This window comes from Nylanderia fulva, unplaced genomic scaffold (genome assembly GCF_048542155.1).
Source record: "Nylanderia fulva isolate GAGA-0341 unplaced genomic scaffold, ASM4854215v1 Scaffold19, whole genome shotgun sequence".
In the NCBI taxonomy this organism is placed as follows: Eukaryota; Metazoa; Arthropoda; class Insecta; order Hymenoptera; family Formicidae; genus Nylanderia; species Nylanderia fulva.
Genome location: NW_028190161.1, coordinates 999489 through 1026836, shown reverse-complemented (window position 1 = coordinate 1026836; position 27348 = coordinate 999489). Strand labels below are relative to the sequence as shown.

General features: G+C 31.5%; 1 protein-coding gene across 15 annotated transcripts in view; it reads left to right on the top strand.

Moving 5' to 3' along the window:
• Nucleotides 1-27348, top strand: part of SLO2 (slowpoke 2) — a 158917-nt gene that overhangs the window by 117639 nt on the left and 13930 nt on the right. For 13 of the 15 annotated variants that reach the window (XM_085481685.1, XM_085481680.1, XM_085481684.1 and 10 more), the window contains 11 exons: nt 661-735; nt 6340-6423; nt 7267-7361; nt 14727-14910; nt 17444-17608; nt 17981-18201; nt 18741-18938; nt 19424-19650; nt 20040-20579; nt 22610-22771; nt 23425-23578. In XM_085481685.1, the coding sequence (XP_085337811.1) occupies nt 661-735; nt 6340-6423; nt 7267-7361; nt 14727-14910; nt 17444-17608; nt 17981-18201; nt 18741-18938; nt 19424-19650; nt 20040-20579; nt 22610-22771; nt 23425-23578 (2105 nt within the window). The remainder of the gene's footprint in view (nt 1-660; nt 736-6339; nt 6424-7266; nt 7362-14726; nt 14911-17443; nt 17609-17980; nt 18202-18740; nt 18939-19423; nt 19651-20039; nt 20580-22609; nt 22772-23424; nt 23579-27348) is intronic. The other 2 variants (XM_085481676.1, XM_085481681.1) reach the window with 2 other exon arrangements.

The following is a 27348-nucleotide window of genomic DNA, read 5'->3' as shown; positions in this document are numbered from 1 at the left end:
GAATGCGAAACTTTCATCGGGATAAAAAGTCAGCCGTTAACGTCAAAGAGACGTATAATAGGATGAAAGGTCGCGGTTAAAGCAAAAATGTAATATGCACGTCACGTTCTCAGCAAAGTGCACAGGAGAAAGTGCATCGAGTCAACAGTCCCGGCGAGCTCGACGATGAGACGAAGAAGTTCCTGATTTGATTACGTTTGTGTTCTCCTTTTTGTCTTACGACTAAAGTTAATTAGCACCGGCGCTGATGCGGTAAATGATATTTTTATGAAGCAATCTATAGAATATAACTTCCGATTGGTTCTCTTAACATTACATCTTTATACGCAATATATTGTGATATAAACTGAATTCCTAAAAATCTTCAGACGATTAAAGTATATATAGTTTTCCGAAGAAATAATAATAATTAAATAAATTGCATATTTAATATTAATAGTAGAATTAATAGAATTAATTAAAACATATATAGATAAAGAGCAATTGAAAAATAAATCTTAAAGATCTCTCATTAATGCGCATTTTTTTTTAATAATATTTTTACGAGGTTAGAAAATGCAGAACGACGAAGAGCACGTTTATTTTTGGAACGTTATTCGCAGTTTCTACTTTGATAAAATTGTCGCTGGGTATGTTGAGCTGTCCTCGTAATGTTCACAGGGAAATGTCTGGCAGCAGCTTCTATCCTTCCATTTCATTCTGGAACTGGTCAACACAATTCCATTCACAGTCACGGTAAGATTTTAAGAGAATTATACTTATGCGCTTTTAATTCTATTTTTATAATTTCTTTTTATTTCACATAAAAAATAATATGTTGTTAATAATACACGTATAAAATTTGATTGATTAATGAGATTGGTGTAATTAGGTGCTATAAAATATATAAAAGATTTAAAAATATATAAAACATTTATAATAAAATATGTTATAATAATAAAACATTTACATGTGGAAATATGCACAAACTTTTATTCGCGATAAATTGTATATGACTATGATGTATCGATTTTTGCAAGTCGCATAGGGAATAACCTTCATCTCACAATGGACAGTACGTAACGATATTATGTGCATTCGTTATTGCGCTTTAGAATTAAATTAGTTTAATCTCATTAATTTTGGATTACTCGATCCCATTCATGTAGCACGTAATCTGGTTATATAAGAATATCAGTCAATAGTTGAACTTATGTATGACGTCTTTAAATATAATAAAAATGTGAAAGATTTATTTATTAAACAACTAAAGTAATCTCAAAATCATAATAGCATCTAAAAAGAATAAAGATCATAAATTGCAACATGAGCAATATATCTTAACATTCTTACAATTAGATTCTGCTTATTATAATTAGTCATTTAACACATAATATCAATAAATAATAAAATGTAGGTGGTGTCAGGATAGTTTTAGATGATGTCAGGGCGTAATTCTAATAAGGCTTCTAGTGGATCTTAACAAAGGATCTTTATTAGGTTAAACTGTACTCGATAGGACACGCACGACGGCTCACTGCCGTATATCTGTCCAACCGCTCTCCCTTTCCGCGGGGAACTGACCTTCTTAACCTTCTCCCTTCTTTCTTACGCAGCGCCGCCAGGGGGGGAGAGGAAACGTAATTCGCCGCTCACGCGTGTATATAAATGAATATCGGTAGAATAATAATTCGCCTACAGTCGGCCAGCCTGACATTACGACCGTCTCGGTCGTACGTATAGGAACAAAACGTATTAAGTAAATATAGCACTTTACTTTCTCTCTCATTTGTGGGAACCAGTAAATTTGCCTAATGTTAGCAATAACTTTATCGAGGCCGACATGGCCAATGTCATCATGACACGTACGGATTACATTACTTTCCATTGATATCGGTACATAAAATAAGAGTTTTTTACCCTTATCTTTACGGTAAACAAGACCGTCTCGCAATTCAAAGAATTTATCCTCAGATTTTTCTAATTTATTTCGAATGTTTACTATATTTACATCCCGATCTTGTTGAATAGATAAAGTTCGGTCGAACGAATTTGCTTCTAATGTCAGAATGCTATGACATCGACTCAACGCGTCGACATGATTCATCTGTGTACCGGGTCGATGTACGATTTGATAACAGTATTGCTCTAAAAATAATGCCCAACGATATATTCGCGGATTAACTGTCTGTTTACTTAAGTCGAGACTACTAAAATATTTTTTTCCTTTTAACCGATCAATATGATCATCTATCAACGGTGTGGGAAAATTGTCTTTCACAGTAATCTTATTTATTTCACGGAAGTCGACACACAGTCGTGACTCGCCATTTTTCTTCCGCACGAGAACGATTAGGCTAGCGTAGGGTGAATTACTCTGCCTAATTGTACCTGTTTTCAATAAGTCGTCTAATATTACTTGCAACTTTTCTTTATCTGCATACGTTAAACGCCTAGGCCGGAAGGTAATCGGCTGTTCATTTTTTAATAAAATTTTCATCTCGGTTTCCGGTTCGCTCGCATCAGAATCCCATATATCAACGTATTCTTTGTTATACAATCCTCGAACGCTTTCGACTACATGCGATTCGACACCGGGATTAATATTCAATTCTTCTCCAATTTTTACAGGATTTTTGAGATATTCTATTTGCATAATCTCGGTATCAAAATTGTTCTCGCTTGTCGACTCGTTTCTCCTAGTAATCTTTACCGTTTTACCTAGTTCGATTTTTATTAACGGATCTCGACAAAAATCGCGACCAAGTAATGCCGCACACAACATTGTTTCGTTCGGTACTACCAGAAAACGTAGCTGAATATTAATTTTTTCGATTTCGACTAATTTTGAAAAGGTGCCTATTACGCGAACAGGGGATTTATTTACTCCACAGAAACAATCGCCGTTAGGAGGTAGCGGTTCGCGCAAACTCGTCGGAACATACTCAGTTTTTATGAGGCTCACTGGGGAGCCGGGATCAACTATCGCGTCTACTGCATATTCACGATCCACATCGCCTTCAAAGGACACCGAAAACTTTAACTGTACACAATACGGATCGCTAACGGATATCGGTTCGATCAAGTTCACAACGTTCGTCGACTCGGGTTTCGACTCTTTCTCGGGACAGTCTTTTTTCAAGTGGCTGGCTGAACCACATCGATGACAGCCTCCCTTAACTTTCTTCGGGTGTGAACATGCGGATGCCAGATGTCCAACTCCCTGGCAGTTATAACATTTAATTATCTTTCGGCGGGGTGTCAAATCTGCACTCGACGATGCTGGATTTCCTTTAAACGCTGAACTCTCCTTCATCGACAATTTCCCATCCTTTTGGATTTTTCCTTGATCAATAGGTTTCTTCCATTCGCGATCAGGGAACTTCTTCGGGTGTAGCGTCAATCCTTTAAATGCCTCCAATAAATCCGACTGAGACTCGAACTGCATAATACGTGCTTGATCTCTGAGATTGCGATCAGGTATACCCTCGATGACATAATCGACAACTTCGTCATCTACTATCGGTACCCTATTAGCGAGGATTATTTTATCATGGAAGTAACTCGTGAATGATTCGTCCGTCCGCCATGCTCTCTCTTCGAGCTTCTTGCGTAGGGACAATCTTGATTGACGAAGGTCGAACATTCCCTTCATGGCCGCCAATAGATTTTCTATACCAAGGGTAAGATGATGTGGTTTGGAGTGAAACCACTCGGATGCACGTCCTTTTAATTTGGAGCTTATTAAAATTCTTGTCGCAGCATCATCCAAGGCGTACGACACTCGCAGCAATTGTACCTGCTGTTCCCATTTCCAGAACGTACCCTCACTGCCGTCGAATTCGCTCAACAAGTCGCGAATAGCCCTTACACTTTCGCTCATCGGTGGACCATTACGTCTTCTTCCGCCATCATTCATCTGCGGTGCTCCATGATCTTCGATGTTATATCGTTAGACGAGAGATCTAATTCACGTTGAAGAAGAGCTCGTTCTCTTCTAAGTAGTTCATTTTCTCGTCGAATCAAGTCATTCTCAGTCAAAGGACCTTCAACGGATGCGTCGTTACTTACTTGGCTTTCATTGTCCTTGCCCGCGACGGCATCCCTCGATTCATGGCCCGCGTCAATCGGCTGATCGACACCGCGGCTCTGCCGTGACCTCTGTTCATCCAGTGTGGTCCATATCTCCGGGTCATTGGCAGTCAATCGATCTATCAGGTCAGCTTTGTTACCGGTCGCCGGCAATTTCTTCTCGCGGAGAATGTCCTTAATCTCGGCGAGCGTATACGCACTCGGCGGTCTCGCCATTGTTAGCGACACACTGCACTTCCCTTTTCTATACGTCCTAGCACACAGCGACGTGTTAATAAATGTTTAACCTCAGTCAAAATGTTCGCGACACACGTCGGCACAATTAGCACACAGCAAAGATTCGCGGTACACAGCGCGAATTACCGTCAAAATATTCGCGACACACAGCGCGGAATATTCTATCTCACAGGGATATCGCGTTACACGTCGATTCACCGCGCGCGATACGTGGACTCGCTTTCTCTCGTACGCGGCGGAACAATTAGCACACAGCAAAGATTCGCGGCACACAGCGCGAATTACCGTCAAAATATTCGCGACACACAGCGCGGAATATTCGGTCTTTCAGCACGCAGCAAAGATTCGCGGCACACAGCGCGAATAACCGTCAAAATATTCGTGGCACACAGCGCGGAATATTCTATCTCACAGGGATATCGCGTTACGCGTCGATTCACCGCGCGCGATACGTGGACTCGCTTTCTCTCGTACGCGGCGGAACAATTAACACGCAGCAAAGATTCGCGGCACACAGCGCGAATTACCGTCAAAATATTCGTGGCACACAGCGCGGAATATTCGGTCTTTCAGCACGCAGCAAAGATTCGCGGCACACAGCGCGAATAACCGTCAAAATATTCGTGGCACACAGCGCGGAATATTCTGTCTTTTAGCACGCAGCAAAGATTCGCGGCACACAGCGCGAATAACCATCAAAATATTCGTGGCACACAGCGCGGAATATTCTGTCCTTTAGCACGCAGCAAAGATTCGCGGCACACAGCGCGAATAACCATCAAAATATTCGTGGCACACAGCGCGGAATATTCTGTCCCCCTACTCGAGTAACACAAGACACGGTTTTCTCTGCATCGACCACAACACTTGGTCGTACTTTTCAAAGTCCCGTATATCTCTTGTGCGTGTATTAACCTCACGGATCCTTCGCTAACTTCTTCTTCGATCCCACTTCTGAAGTTGTAGGTGGTGTCAGGATAGTTTTAGATGATGTCAGGGCGTAATTCTAATAAGGCTTCTAGTGGATCTTAACAAAGGATCTTTATTAGGTTAAACTGTACTCGATAGGACACGCACGACGGCTCACTGCCGTATATCTGTCCAACCGCTCTCCCTTTCCGCGGGGAACTGACCTTCTTAACCTTCTCCCTTCTTTCTTACGCAGCGCCGCCAGGGGGGGAGAGGAAACGTAATTCGCCGCTCACGCGTGTATATAAATGAATATCGGTAGAATAATAATTCGCCTACAAAAAATATTTTAATAACATTTTCTTAACATACATTTATCAACAATCAAAGAAATTGTTTTTAAAAAATATTAATTATGCATAAGCAAGAATTTATTTTGTAATTTCTTCAACTCTATCTTTGATACCTTTCAAACTTCTAAATATTGCTGAAAATATGAAAACGAGATTTTTTAAAGAATATATTTAAACTTATATAAACGATGTATTATATATATGAACACTTTCTAAATTATAGCAAATTTATATAAAGCAATGTGCACAATCACAGTTACAACAATTTTATAACTCTGCAAAACACTCTGCCGTTGGACTCGCCGGCCTTTGATACTAGAAAGTAAACACAATGAATTCAAGTTAAACTAGACAGTCGCGTTCGTATTTGCATCGTAAATACCTACGACTGATTGAACAGAATTAATTGAACGTATTTATACGTTAGTCGCCACAATTTGTAAATTACGAGGAAACATATGTTCAATTAGTCAAATTAATTATTGGGATTCAAGAAAATCAAGTTCTTTATAAACGTAATATACAAATATCACATTTTATTTATTTATCAAAAAATTAATTTATTGTATAATTATTTAAGCAATTAAATTCAAATAATTAATTTAAAAAATAAAGCCATTTTTTTGAAAAATTGGAGCATGATTAAAGATGGCTAAGTCCCAATAATTAAGACATTAAAAATTTAATATGTTAATTATAATTTTTAATAGATAGAAATAATAAAAATGAAGATAATATAACTGAAGGCATTGATACGTTATATTTGCAGTTATTATACCCACCAATGAGAAATTTGTTCATTCCGGTGTTCCTAAACTGCTGGTTGGCAAAGCAATCACTGCAGAATATGTTCGTAAGTAGTTCATTTATACTGCCTTTTATATTGTAATTTTAGGGTTGGGTAAGTTAATGATTTTTTAAAATTAAGTTAAGTTAAAGTTAATTGTTTATAAAATTAATTTAGTTATATAGCTTATAAAGTTAAGATTAAATTAACTAAAGTTAAATAAAAAATTAATTTAAAAACATTATTTATATTAAATTAGAATTTTGTTTGTTAATTATTTTAAAATGTATATAACAAATAACAAAGAAATTTTGATTTTTAAATAGAAATATATTTTTAGTAATTACAATTGATGACAAATTTATATAGAAATATATTTTTAGTAATTGCAATTGATGACAAATAAACATTAAAATTAATAATATTTTAATTTAAAAATAATACGTTTATAACTTATAAAAAAGCAATAATGGTATTCACAGATAAAAAAAATTTTATTTAGAAAAAAGTTAATAAGTTTAAGGTCAAAAATAACTAGTTGAAGTTAATACATTTTAATTTAACCAAGTTAAGTTAAAAGTTATTAACTTCTTAGTTTTTTTAACTTTTAACTAATTAATTAATTATTACCCAACTCAGTGTAATTTATGTTACACTTAAAAACAAAGTTTAACTTTTTGCTTTCAAGAGAAATAAAAATATTTTTTTGAAAGATATATCTTTGAAATTATTATAACATAATTTAATACGAGTGATTTCATATCTTAATAATTTTTTTGAGAAAGCTTTTGCAATTCTTTAATCATTCTTTCTGATATTATTTAATATATCTTTCTAAGAATTTTAAATTCTTTTATTCTTTTTGAGAACAGTGATTTGCAGTTAATATAATCGTTAATCGCTTTTCAGAACGATCTGCACAGGGCAATGCAGAAGTCCCAATCGGCATTGAGTCAACAGCTGATGATCCTTAGTGCTACATTACTGTGCCTTGTCTTTACTAGGTGAGTGCTTTCAAAATAATTTGTTACATTTGTATTTTTAAAAATATATTATTCCGGAATTAAGAAAAAATAATTGTTATATAAATAAACGATATAAAACTATGAAGTCAACCACGACATTGTCGTTGACGAAACATCATAGCGATGGGACGTGTTCCTCTTTTAACTATTAATTTTAAATAAGATCGGTTTTATGTTGCGTTAATTTCATTTTAATTGATGGAATTCTCACTTGATAAGGACCACAATCAAATGGTCGAAACGTTGTGAAAGTATTGAATAAAATTGCTAGTTACGTCAAAATCAATTTTGCCAAGTTGTGACTTTTTAATTATTTTGAAAATCTCGAAAATCTCCTTTATGTGCCTATTATAACCGATAATTACGAGAAAAAATTTGCGTAATAAAATTGCATTATTCACATTATTCTACTTTGTTCGCTAATGATACATTCCCAGCGCGACAACTTAAGTTTTAGGAAAATAAGTTCCCATTTTACAGAGAACTAGTTAGAAGACAATTTTAACAATCTCGAACTTTTAGATCATTATTTTGTAATAAATCGTTGTACATTCTTTCGAATCAGTTAAATAACCTTAACAGCAGAAATGTTCGAAAGATATTCAGAGAATATCCATAGAATGTTGCGACATTCTATGGATATTCTCTGAATATCTTTCCAACATTTCTGGTGTTAGGGAAATTACTTAATTATACATAAAAATGTATACCTATAAATGCGTATATGTATGAAAAATCTGTTTTATATTTCAAATATTGAATTATGTAAAAGTAATACATATACACGCAATGATGATAGCAATTATGTCAAACTGTTGGTTAAAGCTGTTAATTGAAAGGTGAATTACGGTTGTGTGAGCTTAATAATAATAAATATTATAATTTTAATTGTAAACGGATTCACATTTGAGAGGACAATATTAATTTGACATGTGTTCACGCAAATATCAATTTCGCGTTTTCCATATTCAATCAACAATAAACCGCAACGATCGGTATTATCCGCTTCGTTATTAGACTGAATGAATAAATTGGTGCGCGTGGCCATTTGGTATTTCTCTTGCAATATTGTCCTTATTTGTTTCATTTGCACGCGATTTCAAAGCCGTGCTCAATATTTCTTCTACACATTTCGGTGGAATAATTTTCACACACCGCTGCGCAAATATAAAATCAGATATGCGCAATTTATTAAAATGCGATTGAGAAGAGATGATTTTGTACGAATAAATTTCATATATTAATTTACGAGCAAAGCTAGAGCATAATTTAATGCAATATGCAATAATTTCAATGATCTGTTCAAAGCTACAGTTCTAATATCTTTTGAAAAGAGTCAATATTAATTCTCGTTTTCTGCTTGTTGTATCAATCAAATTATTAATATTTTGTTCATCGATGGTATTAAGTAAAATAGTAGAGTCAAATATTTTTTAAATAAATTATAGATTGAAAAATTAGATTGAGGCTGATAAAAATTGCATTCTCAATAATCAGTCATCTATTTTGACATTTTACTTTGATGAAAAATATAAATTATTTTTTAAACAAGATCTTTTTATCGAAGCAATTATTAAATATATGTTTACAATTTATATTAATTAAAAATTTTAATTATAAAATTATATTATAAAACCGAGAAGAAAAAATAGAAAAAAAAAATATAACTTACGTACGCAGTATGTCATTATCTCAAAATATTTAATATAAAGGCTTCATAAAGAAACACGTATGCAGACAGTCGTGAATTGATATTTTGCGGTGGACTTGAATCACGATTTCATCGTAATGAAGTTTTTTCCATTATGATATTCGTGGACGCGTTATTTAAGTTTACATAACGAACGATATTTCATTTGCTGGTGTGTACGAGACTTATTGTATTATCCGAATAACGAGGAAAGTTTTCCGACCGCAGAAGGAGTTCGCATTTACAAATCCAGGTCGTGAATGACTGCCGTTCGTCTTGTTTAATCTTCTAATGAAGTCGTATCTATAAACAACAGCACAGAGAGAGGGAAAGAGATTAAATTGCAAAAATAAATGAATCGTATACAGTGTGATCTTTCTGTAATTTAGAACGTCACAAGAGTGTCTGCTTGATTGCAACGTAATTTAGAAAACTATCAAAAGTCAGGAAGTCAATAAAAATATCAACGTGAGATATCGACGATAACAGAATAAAATATTAATTTTAAATTAATTAAGACATGTAATTTTATAATTTTCCCTAATTAGAATTCGTTTTGATAATACTGGGTGATTTAAAACAACTTTTGTCCTTAAATGTTGTATTCCAGAAAAATTTGATGAATTAAAATTATGTCTGGGTATAAATATAATTCCCAATTTTTATTGTGTCTCGACATAATTTTAATTCATTAAATTTTTATTATATCTTTATTTATTCTTTTATTTAGTATATCTTCTTTTATTAATTTGATAAAATATTGAATATATCTAGCTGTTTTTAGAACAAAGATTTAATTTATAATATATTTATAGTAAATATAAAATTAATCAAAATAAAGATGAAAAGTGAGAGAAAGAGAGTATAACTAATATGAAATATTAACAGAATTGATATTTCAAAATTTTTTGCACGCATTATTTTATGGTGAAAGCATTAGAAACATAAAAAACATTATGATGAGCAATTTGCAGAATCAGAAAATATGATATTAATGAAAAAAAATTTTTTGTACATATACATATATACGTTCGTTTTTCCAGATATTCGTATTATATATATAAACATACATATGCCTTTATACTCTTATTGATTTCATTGATTTTACAATTAGATATATAATTAGGCCATAATAATGTAATGTTTTTTTTAAATCTAATTTTGATAATGTGATAATAACTAATTATATTAATTTTGGAAATTAATATCACCATGACGTTTTAGCAATTTCATCCGAATAAAAATAAAAGAAAAAGAAAATTAAATCACATTTTTCTTCACGTAATCATATCTCAAGTCTTTAGATACTAGATCTAACATATAAAATGGGTGAGCTTTATGAAAACTAAAGGAATACATAGATCTATTTTGATAAACAAGTAACAAGTTCAACATACAGAAGCGAATGAACGACGCTTCGCAGTAACCAGTAACTGTTTCTCTATACAATATTAGAAACGAGCGAGAAAATGACGAAACGAACCTGATCGACCCAGATCGTAATGTGGGACAGATGTTAATAAATAATCGCACACCGGCTTGTACAGATGGATTGGTATCATCATCGATCGCGGCGCTTTATTATTTACGGTATGATTCTAGAGCGGCGCACTTGTCAGCTCGCCCTTGCACGGTTAACTTATCTACGACAAGGACGTCCGTCCGTGCGCCGCGACGATGCGACGGATCTACGTCACGGTAGATGTGAGCGAAAAAAGTCGTCGCACTTAAAACCGAGATACGAAGAAATAAGAAGTAAAACGAATTAAGTAATTCCACAATTGGTTGAAAGACATGGAAAAGTATTTAAAAAAAATGCAATTTTATTAAAAATAGAATAAAAGAATCTTAAATATATCCACTTTTTATCTCCGACATAATTTATTTTTTAAATCATAAATTAATATGTGTAGGTGATGAGTTTTTGAATACATTTTTTTAAATTAATTTAAAAGAAACTTTTGTTTATTATTTTTATCTGTTCTTGTATAATCTCTAATATCTAAACTGATTATAGCCGCAAGATTGACTTGTTAAAAGTGTTTAATTATTACCTTCATCAGTGTGCAGGTCATTTGACTTTCGTGCAGTAATATGAACGATAAACGCTATAGTTTCAGTTGCACGCTATGCACTATCGCATTTGCAAGCTTAACTACCGACCAGCTTCAAAAGACTGATTTTACTAATTTTTATAAACTTCTCAATTTAAAGAATTATACTTTATAACTCTTTGGGGTTCTTTCCTTTATAATGTCAATGCAAAATAATTAATTAAACTAAACAAATTTTCTATAAATTTATTATTATTTTCATTAATCAGATTTCTTTCTATATTTTTTATTTTTTTGGATGTTTGATATTTTTGAATTTTGAGGAAAAAAAACGATATTTATTTATGATTTGTAAAAAAGTTTTATCCTTTGTGAATAATAGTTAAACATTTTTTTTATTTTATTTGTAAAGTAAAGCGTTGAAATATGCACAATTTTAGCAATTCTTTTTTCAATGGATAGTGAAGAATCCATCTCGACTATGTCATTTATTTCCGCAAAATAATGTTCGATTGAATTGGAACTGTCACACACGTGGACACAATTCGTTAACGAAATTCGTCGCTAACAAACAACACTTGAATTGAAAACAATAAAAATTTCAACAAAAATGCGTAACTGTATTATTTGTCGTTCAAACGAGAAAATATAGCAAAATGACAAACCGACTTTGCAGCTAAAAGGAACACGGTTATTTCTTTTTCTCAATATAACTTTCTTGCTTTTGGCAATTTTTGTAAAAACATCACATGAAACGAATTTCGAAAGTGCAATATACTACAATAGTTAAATATTATTTGAGAAATTTGTATAAGAATAATATATTTATTAATTAAAATGAAATTTTATAACTCTTTTATTATAAAGAAAATAGTAGAAAAATTATTTTATCCCTATTAAAAATATGCAATAATAATGTTTACAAATATATTATTATATAATAAGTATAAAAATATATATTATTTATCTCTAAGCTGTGTTATATTATTTTAGTTGCAATAATTTAATAAAAATAATAAGGGTGTTGCAATAGTAGATTAGATGTAACAAAATTGTTTTTATATAAAATGTTAAATAGTAAAGATTGTAATATAGACGTAAAATTATTTTGAATTGTCAATAACTTATTAATTATTATTTATTTATTAGTTTTCTTTTTAATAAATAATAAAGATTAAGTTAATCATCAATAAAATTATTTATTTATAACAATAAATATGCATTGCATATATTTATATTAATGATATATGTATATGAATCGACCCACTTATTCTAAATTAATCTATGCTCGATTATCACGATATGTAGAACGAAAGCATAATGAAGTAACGCAAATATAAAAAAGAAGAAAAAATAAATAAGATGGACAAACATATATATCAAGATATAAGAATCGCATGCATAATGGATATTAATCGTTCAAATGTTATCCGATATATTTGACAGAGTACTATTCTCATAGATTCAATCTTTTTCTGTTCTTCACCGTTACATCAATTTCATTAGGATCAAAGAACGATGGAGGGTGCCGTTTTATCTTAATTCGAATAGTCAAGCTAATTGTGCATTTGTTTCGTTACGGCGAGAAACTCCGAATGAAAAATCGCGATGAAAGAAATGAAGAACTCTCTTTTGCGAGTAACGCAAATTTTTTCATTCAGATTGAAAATTGATGTTAGGTATTTTAAGCCGATGCAGTAGTTCGTTACGCTAATTGCAAGTGGTTTTTACACATCCAACAAGTCATGCATCAATTGAGCTGATGAAAAGAAAAAAAACATTTATCAATTGTAAATTCGTCAATATAAAAGAGCAATCAAAATTAAATAATTAATTAATTAATCACTTACGAAATAATTACTCAAATAATAGTTATAAAAAATTGTAATGTCGGACAAATATACGCATAATAATACGTTATTAAATTTATGCATTTTGTTTGAAAATTAATCAAAAACTAATCGCCATTTGTTATAATTGATCTTCGACTATGCAACTTAATAAATGAAAATCTTGTTATTTAATTATAAATATTGCAACAATTTATTAGTAACTTAGAGAGAAAGCTTTGTATATAATTCCTATCGCATTGTTTAACAACTATTTTGTATATATGTATCTCTTTATATATTTTTTTCTCATTTTGTTTATTAGTTAAATCGAATATAATTACGCACGCAAAGCGAAGTTATATTATTCTTTGATAATCAAATCTTAAAATTGCGACGCATGCATGCAAAAATTATTATTGCAATCAATGTATAAAAAATATATTAATTATGCTACGCATAAAAATTCAATATTTAAATCTTTAACAGAAAATACAAACAAAAAAATAAAATTTTCTACTTGTGACCAAAAATTTACGCTTTTATTAGACTCGCGCGAAACTCCATACCCCACTTATCCGTCACGCTGCGCGGTTCGCGCAAAACTGATTCTCGTGCGAGGTATCGCGAGCGCGGGACCGATGGTCACATGACCAGTGGTCACATGATCAGAAGTCACATGACCAGTGGTCACATGACCAGTGAGTCCCACTGGTCACGTGATCTCGGTTTCGCGCTCGAGATACCTCGCACAAGAATCAGTTTCGCGCGAACCGCGCAACGTGATGGATGTATAGGGTATAGAGTTTTGCGAGTCTAATAAAAGTGTAGATATTTTATCACAAAAGATTCTTGTAGAAAATTTTATTTTTTTGTTCGTATTTTCTGTTAAAGATTTAAATATTAAATTTTTATGCGTTGCATAATTAATTAATATATTTTTTATGCATTGCAATAATATTTTTTGCATGCATGCGTCGCAATTTTGAGACTTGATTATCAAAGAATAATATAACTCTGCTTTAATTGCGTGCGTAATTATATTCGATTTAACTAAACAAAATAAGAAAAGAATATATAAAGAGATACATACTTGTATTCGTAGCATCAAACAATTGTCATGCAAAGATGAACAATTTGACAATTGTAAAATAAATAACAGAAATATCAAAAGCGTTTGTGTAGTCTAGTAGTAATAATACTTTTAGATTATTTTTCTTTTTGTATTTAAAGAATTAAAAAAAATTATTTTTCGAAATATCTTTATATATATTATGACTGTACATATTTTAATTAAATAACGTTTTATACAAATTATATAGTTGAAAATAACAATATTTCTTAATATTTTAAGTTACAATAAATATTAAGTATATTTTAATAAATACATTTTAATAAGATATGTATTTAAAAATAAAGAAACATATTTGAATAATAATATTTAATATTTAAAAATTTAGGAAAAAATAAAAATTATAAGAAAAAGAATTCTCTTGAAATTATTAATGTCTTAAATTAAGGTTCATATGACATCTTCTTCTATCAAGAAAATGACCATCTATTCTCGTTTGCAATTTAATGCAGGTTGCATCGCCTGCAGTGCGCCAGAACTATAGAAAGCGTGAATTTACGTTAGCTGCAATCTAGCAATATATAGCTAGAGACGATGTAGATTTATGCTCAACACAAAATGACTACAACTATGCCTCCATATATTCTCGTGGTCATTCTCTGATTAATCGTAAGTGATCCAATGAATTTTCTGTTTTAGCGTATGTGGGATCCAGCACTTCCAAAGAGCGGGGCACAGACATTTAAATCTATTTCAAAGCACGTACTATGTCGTAGTGACATTTTCCACGGTAGGCTATGGAGATTTCGTGCCGGACATTTGGCCCTCGCAACTTTTCATGGTCATTATGATCTGCGTGGCGCTTATAGTCTTACCAACACAGGTGTGTATACATTTTTTAAAATGAATGGATTGATCAAAGTCATAAATTTGTTAGATTCAGTCTATCACGTTTCAATTTTTCTAATTTTTACGTTTACATTATTATTATATAGGAGATTAAAATTTGTTATTTGTGTTGATTAAAATTAAAAATAAAAGTATTAGAAATTTTAGTGTGTGTGTATTAAAACGGTTTTTAAAACTTAAAATGCTACTTGAAGAAAATCGATATTATGATAGACAATAAGTACATTTAAAAATAAAAAAAATATTAGAAGTGCTTGAAAACAAACATGTTTTATAAGACATTTAAAATTCTTTTCGTGTAATTAATTTTATTAATGTGATTATATATTTTTAAAATTGTGATTATAATTTTAAAGAACATTAAATTGTATTACAAAATTTACTTAAAAACATTATCCTAAACTTGTATTCATCTCGTTTAATGCAAATCAGTCGTGGTCATTACAGTGATGTTCGCTTCATGGGTGTCTTTTATAGGCGTTATTTACAAGTCACGCCGCAGGGAAGCTCATAAATGTACCGAAATGGGGCTCGTCTTACTGGCCATATTGCCGCGCGGTTGACCCTCGCCATTTTACGAATATTTATTATTCTATCCGCTAAGCACATAACACTTTTATTTCTCATGTAAGAGTGGAGAATATACGTCAAGAAGAGTTCTATATCTTCACGTAATCGTAAAAAAAGAGTGCAAAATATATCCGGTGCATAATATATAATATAATTGACAGAGAAAAAGTGTATAAAACTGCGAGGATGTTTTTTTGAAAAATTTAAAGCTTTTTACTTAATAAAAATGATTTTTAGTCAATTATTTTGTATTGAAAATACTCCTTCGTATTGATTTTTGAAAAATCAAGAAAAGTAGAAAATTTCCAAATTAAATTCAAGTCAAAAGTTTAATTTAAAAAATGCAGTTTAAAATACAGTATTGCTTTTATATTTTATTATTCATTCTAAATTTTTTGCAGTATTAACATAAGCTTACGCTTTGTTCTAATTAATATTCTTTTATATCTGACTTTGATTCTATGTATACATATATATGTACATATATATTTGAAACAAAATAGTACATATGCATGTTATTAAAGATTTATATTAACACCCACATGTGCATTATCTTGTGACAACTTTTTTTGTAATTAATCTCACACTTCTAAGAAAATTTTTTACTACCCTGAGGCTTTTTACGTTACCTATATACATTAAAGCTTTATTAAATTACTTCGTATCTCTCTATATAAAAAAGTTCTTCTTCAAATTTTATGTATTTTTTGTGCACGTGCATAATCATATGCACATGTTATAATCTTATCATTGAATGATTTCTTTTGATTAATAAAATATTCTAAATTTTGATTAATAAATATTGCTAAATTGTTCGAACGCTTAATGCGAAAATTCGAGAAATCGATCGGCCAAATAATATTAATTGCACAAAGCGACAAGGGCAACTCGTGTCTACTCATTGTCTATTGGCATCAATTGATTGCGCAGCGCTCAACACGCGGAAGCCTCGTCGATCGCAGTAATTTGTCTGTTAAATTGCCTGCCAATAGCATACGAGATACGTGCCAATTTGTACAGGTCAACACGATGTGTCAACCCTCCATCCCTTACACTTCCGCATCTGATTAAATTCCGGTTCTAGACGGTGCGAGAAGGTCATAGTCGAGATAGCAGAGACGTGTTAAAAACGACATGATTTAACATGCAAATTTGTCACTCTAGAGAAAAGGACCTATAACAACTTAGTTCTTTGAACGGCAATGTTTAATGAGGTTAATTAAAAATTTGCAGGTAGAAATTGTGTTACACGATAGCATATGTGAGATATCACACCGAGGTGCTCGTAATGTATTCACAAGTAAAATATTAAGTTAATTACAATCAAACAACTTTTAAAAAATTGTAACACATTTATAAATATTAATAAGAATATTTGTCAGTCAGCTCTCCTATTTTTTAAAAACATTTATAAATGTTTACAAATTATATTAGAAATTTTACGTTTGTACAGATTTTATTAATGAATAATAAATTTAATAATAAATAAAATATGCATGCATGAAATTTATTGTATGTAGTATGAAGCTTGTTTGTTCGAAAATCAAGCAGGAAATCCTCAAGTTTTGTATACATATAATATAATATATTAAATTTATAATAAAAAATATATGTATATAAAATAAAATTTTACTTGGAAATTATAATTAATAAGAGAGAAAAAATATAAAGAGAAAATATATTTCTCTGAATATCTTTCTTTTTCTAAATTTATCAACAAAGGGAAGGTTTCTATAATATTATATCGAATTATTATAATTATCACATTTTACTATTATTTAAAATTAACTGATATTGCAAATATTTCGATATATGCTCGTATTAAATTTACAAGCGGATAGAATATCAACGTTTTCTGTTTCGAGTTTACCTCATTATGGTTCACGCAGATAGATGCATTAGCCGATTGCATAACCGAAATCTCATATTGATTGCAGTTCGAACAATTAGCTTTCACGTGGATGGAACGACAGAAGCTGGGCGGCTCGTATTCGTCTCACAGAGCTCAGAGTGAGAAGCACGTGGTAGTTTGCAGCACGACGTTGCAAGCAGACACTATCATGGACTTTTTAAATGAGTTTTACGCCCACCCTCTCCTGCAGGTTAGAACGAACGAATTACGTATTCCTCTGAATGTTTCACTACTTCGAATGACCCGTGTATTTCATAAAAATTCTTTTTCGAGCTTCCGACTCATCGTCAGTGAAAATAAACGGTTCATTTAATCTCGAAATATCGTTGAACTCAAATGTCACAAGTAACTCAATCAAATCACTAATCTATAATTGAATATACGATCAGAAATATAGTTGTTACTTGTAAAAAAATAATTTTAATTTTTTTTTATATGAAATAATTAAAAATTTAGATATGCAATATAATATACATCTAATATTAATTGCACTACGCATTTGTTATTGCTTATTTTATAATTTTTGCTCGATAATAATCTAAATATGATTATTGCATAATAGGACTATTACGTAGTGCTTTTGTCACCTATGGAACTCGATACCACAATGCGAATGATCCTGCAAGTGCCGATCTGGGCACAGAGAGTGATTTACATACAGGGCTCGTGCTTGAAGGACGGCGATCTTGCGAGAGCGCGAATGAACGAAGCGGAAGCCTGCTTCGTGTTGGCAGCGAGAAATTATGCCGATAAGACCGCTGCTGACGAGCACACGATACTGAGGTCAGCGATCTGTGTGAAAGTGTTTAAATTTAAACTTCTTGCACTTTTAATCGCCATCGGAAACTCGATTTGGTCATTTTTTGTTTCCTAATAAACTTTGTCTTTTACGAGAAATAAATGTTGAATAATTCTAAAATTATCCCTGGCAATCTATTTCGCGAAAACACATCGTTTATTTAAATTTTACTTCCGAATGTATGTAAATAGAAGACTTCTCATTAATCGAAATCAATTAAACTTACTTTACTTCTAAATATTTATAAAACGTAGTTTTACTCAAACAAGCACCTCGCGACATATTTAAATATTCTGGATATTTAAGGTAAAAAGAATTTGTTGATGAAAATTAAGAAAAATCTAGCACATATCCTCTTCGATAAAATTTTCTTTTCAGAGATGTGGCGCATTCGTAGAATGTAAATAAATTATGTAACGCTGATTATATAAACCGTGTTAAAAAAATATCTAAAAGTCAAGCACGTACTTTTTCCTCTTGCGCGCGTAATTTTAAGAAAATTCATTCAATTTTGAAATTACAGATCGTGGGCGGTGAAAGATTTTGCGCCCAATGTTCCTCAGTACGTTCAAATCTTCCGTCCGGAAAATAAGCTCCACGTGAAGTTCGCGGAGCACGTGGTGTGTGAAGATGAATTTAAGTACGCTCTATTGGCAAACAATTGTACGTGTCCCGGTGCATCGACGCTAGTCACCCTATTGTTGCACACGTCCAGAGGACAGTAAGTTCAATCTATTTCAGAATACAATTATACAGCAGACCTTACTGTGCTGGTATTATACGTGCAAGTTTCGCAACACGTGTTCTATACACATAACCACGTGGACTATTTTGACATTTCGGAATATGAATTTAGCTCCCGATTTATTCAGTTTAATAAATATAATAAATATTAATATAAATATTAATTTAAATTTTTTTATAAATATTTCAAACAGAACTTATTTAATAATAATAAGATTTCCAAAGTTTTCATGTGTGCGGGATTTTAATATATTTGATTAAGATAGAATACAGGAAAAAGTATATTATACTTTTGCTATTACTTTTTGTACCATAAAGTGACAGTCAACTGTCAAAATATTAGAGAAGAATGAAGAAAATTGTAAAAATAAAAAAACGAGTGAACGGACATTCTCAATGTTGCATTATATGTATGTTGTACGAAGATAAAAATTTTGAATTCGGGAATTTTTCTGTTCTTAGAGAAGGTCAACAGTCACAGGAAGAGTGGCATAGGCTCTACGGTAAATGTTCCGGAAACGAGATTTATCACATAATTCTCGGCGATTCCCGCTTTTTCGGAGAATACGAGGGAAAATCCTTTACGTACGCATCCTTTCACAGTCACCGGAAATATGGGGTTGCACTTGTCGCAGTAAGGCCAGCGGAACTTCCGGAGTTTTACGAGGATACCATTTTGCTGAATCCTGGTAATCCTACGACATACACTATCTGTGTCTCTCTTCTTTCTCTCTTTCTTATCTTTTTCTCTTTTTTTTTTTATATTTTGACATTCTCTACCTTTTTACTTCTTGAACGAATAAAACAAGATTCATTCGAAATTCTTTTGTATTTTACTTTATATTATAAATGACTTTCTGTCAACTTGTTGCATTATATACTGTATCTTTCTTATGCAGTATATACAATCTAATTTCCATTAAAGAAATGAAAATATATTATGTTGTAATCTACGCAAAGATTATCCTGAAAGACAGTCAACTGTCAAAATATTAGAGAAGAATGAAGAAAATTGTAAAAATAAAAAAACGAGTGAACAGACATATGAAACATCCCCTGTGATAATTCTTATGCGCAGGACCGCGGCATATAATGAAAAAAACCGATACTTGTTACTACATGAGCATTACCAAGGAAGAGAACTCCGCGTTCGTGGTCGCGAACAACCAGAGCGGCATCAACGAAGGGACCCAGGTAATAGTCGAGACAAAAGCGGACCCGATGTCCGCGAATAACGGCTCGGCGACGAGCACCGCGACGACCAACACCACAGCGATCACAGTTAATTCGTCGGGGGCAACGTCAGCGACGACGACCACCACGACCACCACAACAATATCGACCAGCTGCACCGTCGGCGCTGGCGGCGACGGGAATGGTACAGCAATCAGCAACGGTGCCGATGAGCACCAGCGATTTTCTACGAACAGTTATAACGTTGCGCTGAGCGAAACACTACGCAGGCAGGAGACCTGCACGGGGCCCCGTGGGCAGGACCGGCCTCAGTACGGTCCTCAGGGTCACAGGGCCCCGTTGCCGCCGCAGGTTATTTTGCAGGTCCTCCCTAGCACGCCTACACCAATCCAACACCACAACTTACTCGCATCCGATGTCCACCGTGAGTGTCGCATGCGCCTCGCTGCTTTTTTCTTCTTTCTTATCTTCTTTCTCTATTTTCTCTTTTTACAATTAGATTTTCATTCTATTTCTCTTTCTCTTTATCTCTTCGTATATTATATATTTGTATCGATTCAGCACGGTATTATTAGTCTGCGAGATCGCGCCTTTGGAAAATTGAACAAATTATACTAGAGATTGATCGAGCGATGAAATATATTCGCGGTATAAAATCTGGGGAATCTATGATTCTTAAGAAAAGTCTAACGTAATTTTTATTTACGTATACTTAACAAAATTCTTTGCGCGATCTCTTCAGGCTTAATTGGTGTACTATAATATTAAATTTGCATTTTTTTAAATATTTATTAAACTGAAAAGCTTTTAGCTCTTTGGAAGCCAGTATATTCACTTCGAATTGATATTGTTTGGAGATTCCTGAGTGAAGTTACCACAAAGCTAAGACCGAGATTTTAGAGTGAAGCTACTGAGCACAAAGGGTTAATAATTCAAAATAAGCACCTGTGATCATAATTGGTATCAACTAAAAAATATATAAATGTTTTTTTATAAATCAATCTTTTTTGACACATTTATTTGTATCGCACTATTAGATATTATTGATTAGACGTTTATAATGCTTATAATTGTTAAATGTTTAACTTAACTTGCTAGAAACACATACACATACATAAGACACGATATGCTTTCTAGCTATAAATGTAAGGTTGAAATGATAATTAATAAAATAGTGTATAGTAAGCATTATTTGTAGAAAAAGGAAGAAACAATAATGATTTTTAGTACAAAATAAATCATTAAATTTTACTTCCAATTAAAATTTTATTAATTTAGTGTTATAATTTAGTTTTTCTTTTATATTAAATTTCTATTTATTGTTCATAAAAGCTTTTGAATTATAAAATGGATTTTATTTGAGAATTTATCTTTAAATAATCGTAATTTGATAATTTAACAATAAAATCTAATGTGTAAAAAAAATATTAAGATTATAATTAAATTTAAATAATTCTGTGACTTGGAAACTTCTTTGTCCGCAAAAACGTCACATTATAGTTTTATGTATTAAGTATACTATCACATTATAAAGTAAGATTATATGAAAGAGACTGGAGATAATAATGCATATTGTGTGTGAATCACACGCGCGATTAAGTCTCAATGTACAGTGTTGAATTGCAGATAAGCTGTCCGAATAAATGTCAAATTATTTCTTCCTTTTCATTTACGTCTTTTTGACGTGGTTTATGCTTGCACGTCGCTTTATGTGTAATCTGCGTATATTTGCTACTGTTCATGCACCACATCTAGCATTAGTCATCAACGACCCTCGATAAGGAATTGAATAGAAAGGCTGAATAGAAAGATGCGAGGCTGTAGTAAATATTCTTCCTTGCTTGCTTTATGCAGATTTATGCATAGAATTTGAACTAAACTACCGTAGAGAATTTGATAGTAAAAATTTATGGATTAAATAAATAGTAAATGATACTTATGTTCAATATATTAAAAAATTATTGAATACATTCGAAAAAATTCGAATAATTATTGTTGTAAATATTTCAAAATATTGAAAAAATTTTCGCAAAGATGCAAATTACATTAAATATGTTACAGAATTAATAATTAAGAAATACGTGAAAATTTAAACATATTGCATTATTTTAGAAGCAAAATGCTATTTTTTTTATATTATTCACATATTTTGTATAAATTGCACTGAATGTTCGAAAAACTGTTATTTCTAATAGTATTATTATTAAGGGCAGAAGTTATTATTTATTTGTAAGAGGCAAAAAATTAAAACAGCATTTCTTTTTCTATTAATGCAAAATTGTTCCTTTCCCTTTTGCTTCCCACCCCAAGGCATATTTTTCTCGTTTATACATATTTATCAGTTACAGAGATGTTTTTTTAGGACGAATTGCAACTTTGTAGCATGATTGAATATTTGAAGTTGTGAATTTTAATATTAAAAATATTAATCGCAATTAATTTTATGTGTTGCAGCGACTTATCTCGATCCTGGAGGATTCGGAGACTCAAGACAATGTTTGAAAGAAGGAGGATCAACACCACAAACGCCAATCACGGGTAATCATCTTGATGTGCCACGATCTCTCGATCCGAATCCTAATCTACTGAGTCCAGAAATTTTAACTCAAAGAAGAGGTCAGTTGTTATTTATCATTCAAAATGCGCAATCTAATTATTTTTAATTGAATATTAATCCCATTTTTTGTGCTACAAATAAATAACTAAAAATTGCGTATAATTTTATTAATTAATCTCTGCGATACCATTTGTGATTTATTAGTTCCTGTAAATTTATTTTAAATTTTTATGGGGCATTACGTTCTCTAAATTTAAAAGTTTTTGAAATAGATTCAAGTTGACAACGTGAGCGCGAAAATAAAACTTGCTTAAAGGTTTCGTGGAATTTAAAGGGTACTATCTGCTATGACATAATTTTGTTGAAAGTACTATTCTTGTGCATTTGACATACTTTTTCCTGTGTGTGTGTATGTGTGTGTTTAGTAGGTGGAAGCACTTCTAGTAACTAGTTTCTCCAATTTTGAAAGTTGCTTTTACAAATGGATATGCCCACTATTTATGATGAAAATACTAATAAAGTTAAAATATTTATCTATTGTTAAATTATTATGATAAATTGCTTTTTTATCAAGTTGATGATTATCGAAATTTACTTATATCGATACGTTTCGTGAGAATTGAATCATCTTTAATGTTAATAAAAAATTAATGTCAAATTTATGAAAATATCTCGATGATTATTGAAACATGCTCATTTTGTTTACAATCAGGAAGCAGAAGACCGAGTATCTTACCAGTACCAGACATGTTGACAAGCTCGACGCTGCATCTGCCTGGCCAGGAATCCTTAGATCACGATGGTGACGAGTCGGAAGATGAAATGGATGACGATGTTCCCTGGAGATCACCTAGTGAGAAAATCGCGTAAGTATATTTTCTTCTTCCTCGTAATACACATTACATTCAAGGATATCATGACAGCGGTCCTTGACAATTAATGCAGCACGAAAAATAGCTCATTAAGATTAGAGCAGTCAATCAACATACTTACTTTTGAGGAGAAGTAGAGAAAAATTATTAGCAAAAATTTAAATGTCCACTTTTTTCTCTTTTACCGATTTATTTAATATTTGTTATGAACGATTTTTCTAGCACACAATCACAAGATTCTTCGAGAATAAATAATTTCGCACTCTGTCTCGTGCACCTGCATGATCTTATGCATCAGATTTGTTTTATGTGCATTACACATATATTTTATATCTATGCATATATTGTATGTACTTTACATATTTCTTATATTTGCACAATAATTGCAATGTCTAGAGACAACTTGTAAAAGAAAGATTTTAAAATTTCAAGAATGATTATTAAAAAGAAAAAGAGGACACAATTATTATAAACATATAAATAATTAATTAAGTACAATTCCGTTTGTCTCTTTTTTTCTTAATTTACACGCGTCTTATTATTTATTAGTAGATCAATTTTCAATTTATATATGAAAAAAGGTTTTAAAAAATTACAAATAAAAAAAAATAATTTAACATTTCTTACTATCATAATAATAATACATTACACATTAGATTTGGCAGAAAATGTGAAGTTAAACTTTTTGAGCAAATCATTTTCTCGCGATGCAATTTTTATTATGCAATTATTTTAGTTCTTTGTGTGATATCTTTTTGTGAGATATCTGATATCATTTTTATGCATTTTTATGACATATATCAATATCCTTCTGGTTTTAACACGTATACATGTATAAATTATTTTTTGAGCTTTTGAAATTTCATTTACCAACTTTGAACTCGATCTCCAGATAATGTAACCTGTTAACAAAATAAATGTAAAACAGTAGTAAAATACTCTGTTACTATTATAAAAAAAAATTATTATATAAAATATCTACATTTTCGTTAAACTGCAGTAAATAAGATTGATTAAAATTCGTTAAAAATGACATGACATACTTACATTATCTTTCGGCTTTTGAAATTTTATTAACGCTAAAATATCGCGCACCATGAAATTTCGCAAAAAAGCCTTTGCAGAATCAGGTTGAAGACAGAGTCATTCGTGTCTTCTTGAAAGATAGTACAGCTGTACAACTCGGAACGCTTTTAATTTAATGACCTTGTTAGCGTTAAGACATGAACGCGTCAAGAGAGTCACGACCGTATTATTTATTCTGTGTGAGATTGGAAGAGAGGTCGAGTTATGCATCATGCGCCTTTGCGATCTCTTCGCGACATACTTATCTTCATTTCGAATACTCTTAACACCGTCATTGTCTTGTTAGCAGAACAATGTTATAGTCCACGAGAGCCAGTGTTACGTCACTTATATCCCTCTAATCTTTACAAAGAGCGAAAACGGCTGCAATAAAAAATTAATTTTAATTCGAAATTTTATAAGGAACAAATTTTTATTGAATTTAAATCGAATATATACATTCTTTTAATTGAAAACATTTTTGCGCACATACTCGCAAATAAAATACATCACGTTGTATTGTATGCATAATTCATCATGCCGCCAATGATCCTTTGCCCATCTGTTATCCATACTACATGTTTTAGTATTTTATAGAACATAGATTCTAAATTACTATTTCTTTATTTTAAAAATAGATAACTAAAACTTAGTTGAAAAATAAATTATTGCGTTTTTAAATTTATTACAGGAAATATAACATAACTATCATGTTTAAAAACAAAATTAAATATCTGCTTTTTGTATTTACAATATATTTCAGGAAAAGGAATTTTCACTGAAAGCTTTTAATCTTAATTATTTTGACTTTGTATTAATTTCTTGTTAAAAATTTACAATTAAAAATTTATAATTAACTGAAAAAAATAATTTCATTTTTATTTTATAATTTTTAATTTAAATATTTGAGATAAAAAAATACTCGGTCTTCTCATTTAATGTTTAACTGCTGTACAAACAAAGCACGTGCTTTCTAGAATATTTTGCATAAACGAAAAAAATATTTTATGTTTTCATAATTTTCTTTATCTATCAAACTTAAGTAGATTATAGTACTATTGCTTGTATAGTTAACAAGTACAATTTTTGATATCTCTATAGATAAAGAAATTTTTAGAATTTCTAAAAACAATTTTACAAAATTTTACGATATAGAGCAAAGTAGAATAAAAGATAGAGCAGACTATAATTTATTTTACCATATTATATTGTAGGCGGATAAACGATTGTGGACAAAATAGATATATATATAAGGAGACCGGATTAATTAGTCAGGAAAGAATCCGGATCAAATAAGGAATTATAATTAGAGTATAATGTATTTATTGCGAACTCAAGGTGCCTCTTGTCGTCCAAATACTAAATGTTCCCTTGTCTCTTCGCCGTCGCTCCGACTTCGGCGGTCCTCGATCGTAAGAGAGAGTGTCCAAAAAGAGAGCGTTATGTGTATATGTCTACCAAAAATCGCTGATACTTATATCGCTCCTAATTTCCCTAATAATCCCTTCCTATCATACTTGAGCCAATCGCTAAGCGACAACTAACCCGTGCTCTGGTTTGTTTTCGAACGGTCGCATCTGTTATTTTCTACATGGATCAAATCTCTTATTATTCGCACACGGTAACATAAATATAAATAAATAATCGAACACGAGGACGAGACGACAAGGCGACAATAATATGATGGCGTGATACATACTCTCGAAAATAATCGCACGCCTACAATATATATATTATATCATATTACATATTATTTTTTTCTATGGGCTTATCTTTCTGAGAACAATACCTCTAAATAGAATCCTGATAAATGGAGAACATGAAAAATGAGTCGTTGGACACGAATCAATTTTGGCGCACTGCGAGAGAAATGTTCATCCATCTTTAATCTTAAGTATAATCGTGCAAGTCGATGTGTCCTGTTTCAATGTCTCTCGATGCCTGTTTCACTAACGGCACCGGACGGTGCCGTTGAATCGCTGCTCGATGCTGTCCTGCCTGACACCCTATATGTCCTCATGGATGTTTTCGATGTCTTCCTTCTTGCATCGTCCTTGTGCACTGCCGTCTTGTCGCACGACTTCCGTCCAGCAGTTTCAAAGGGTGAGTCTCTCTCGTTTTACGCTTCTACACATCTCTCTCAATTTAATTTGCTTGATTAGTTATTTTATATAAACCTAGTTTATTTTTCTTTATTTTACTTTACTTATTATAACATATACATGTCTTAGCTAAACTAGAGGTTTGCTTATCAAAGTGCTCCCTATGTAAGTATATATATCAAAAACAGAGGACAACAATATATCGATGTCGTCGATAATCCTTCAATAATAATATTCACATAATATATGCGCTATCGATGTTGTTTTCCAACAGCGAATCAATTTAAATTAAATGCAAATTTATTTTGTCATCGATATTCTAATTGTTCATTAATTATACATGCAATTCAAGCATCAAAATTAAATAAATGTCTAATTAAATAATGCCGATTATACATATACAAATTTGAAAAAAAAGATGAAATTTAGCACATCAATTAATTTATATAATCTATGACATTCAAATTTTGCTAGATAATATCTTACAAATAATTTATATATATATAGTATAATTTATATTGTCGGAAAGGCATCAATTTACATATACTTGTGAGATAATAGCAATACAAAATTATGCAATTGCTTCTGAATCAAGAG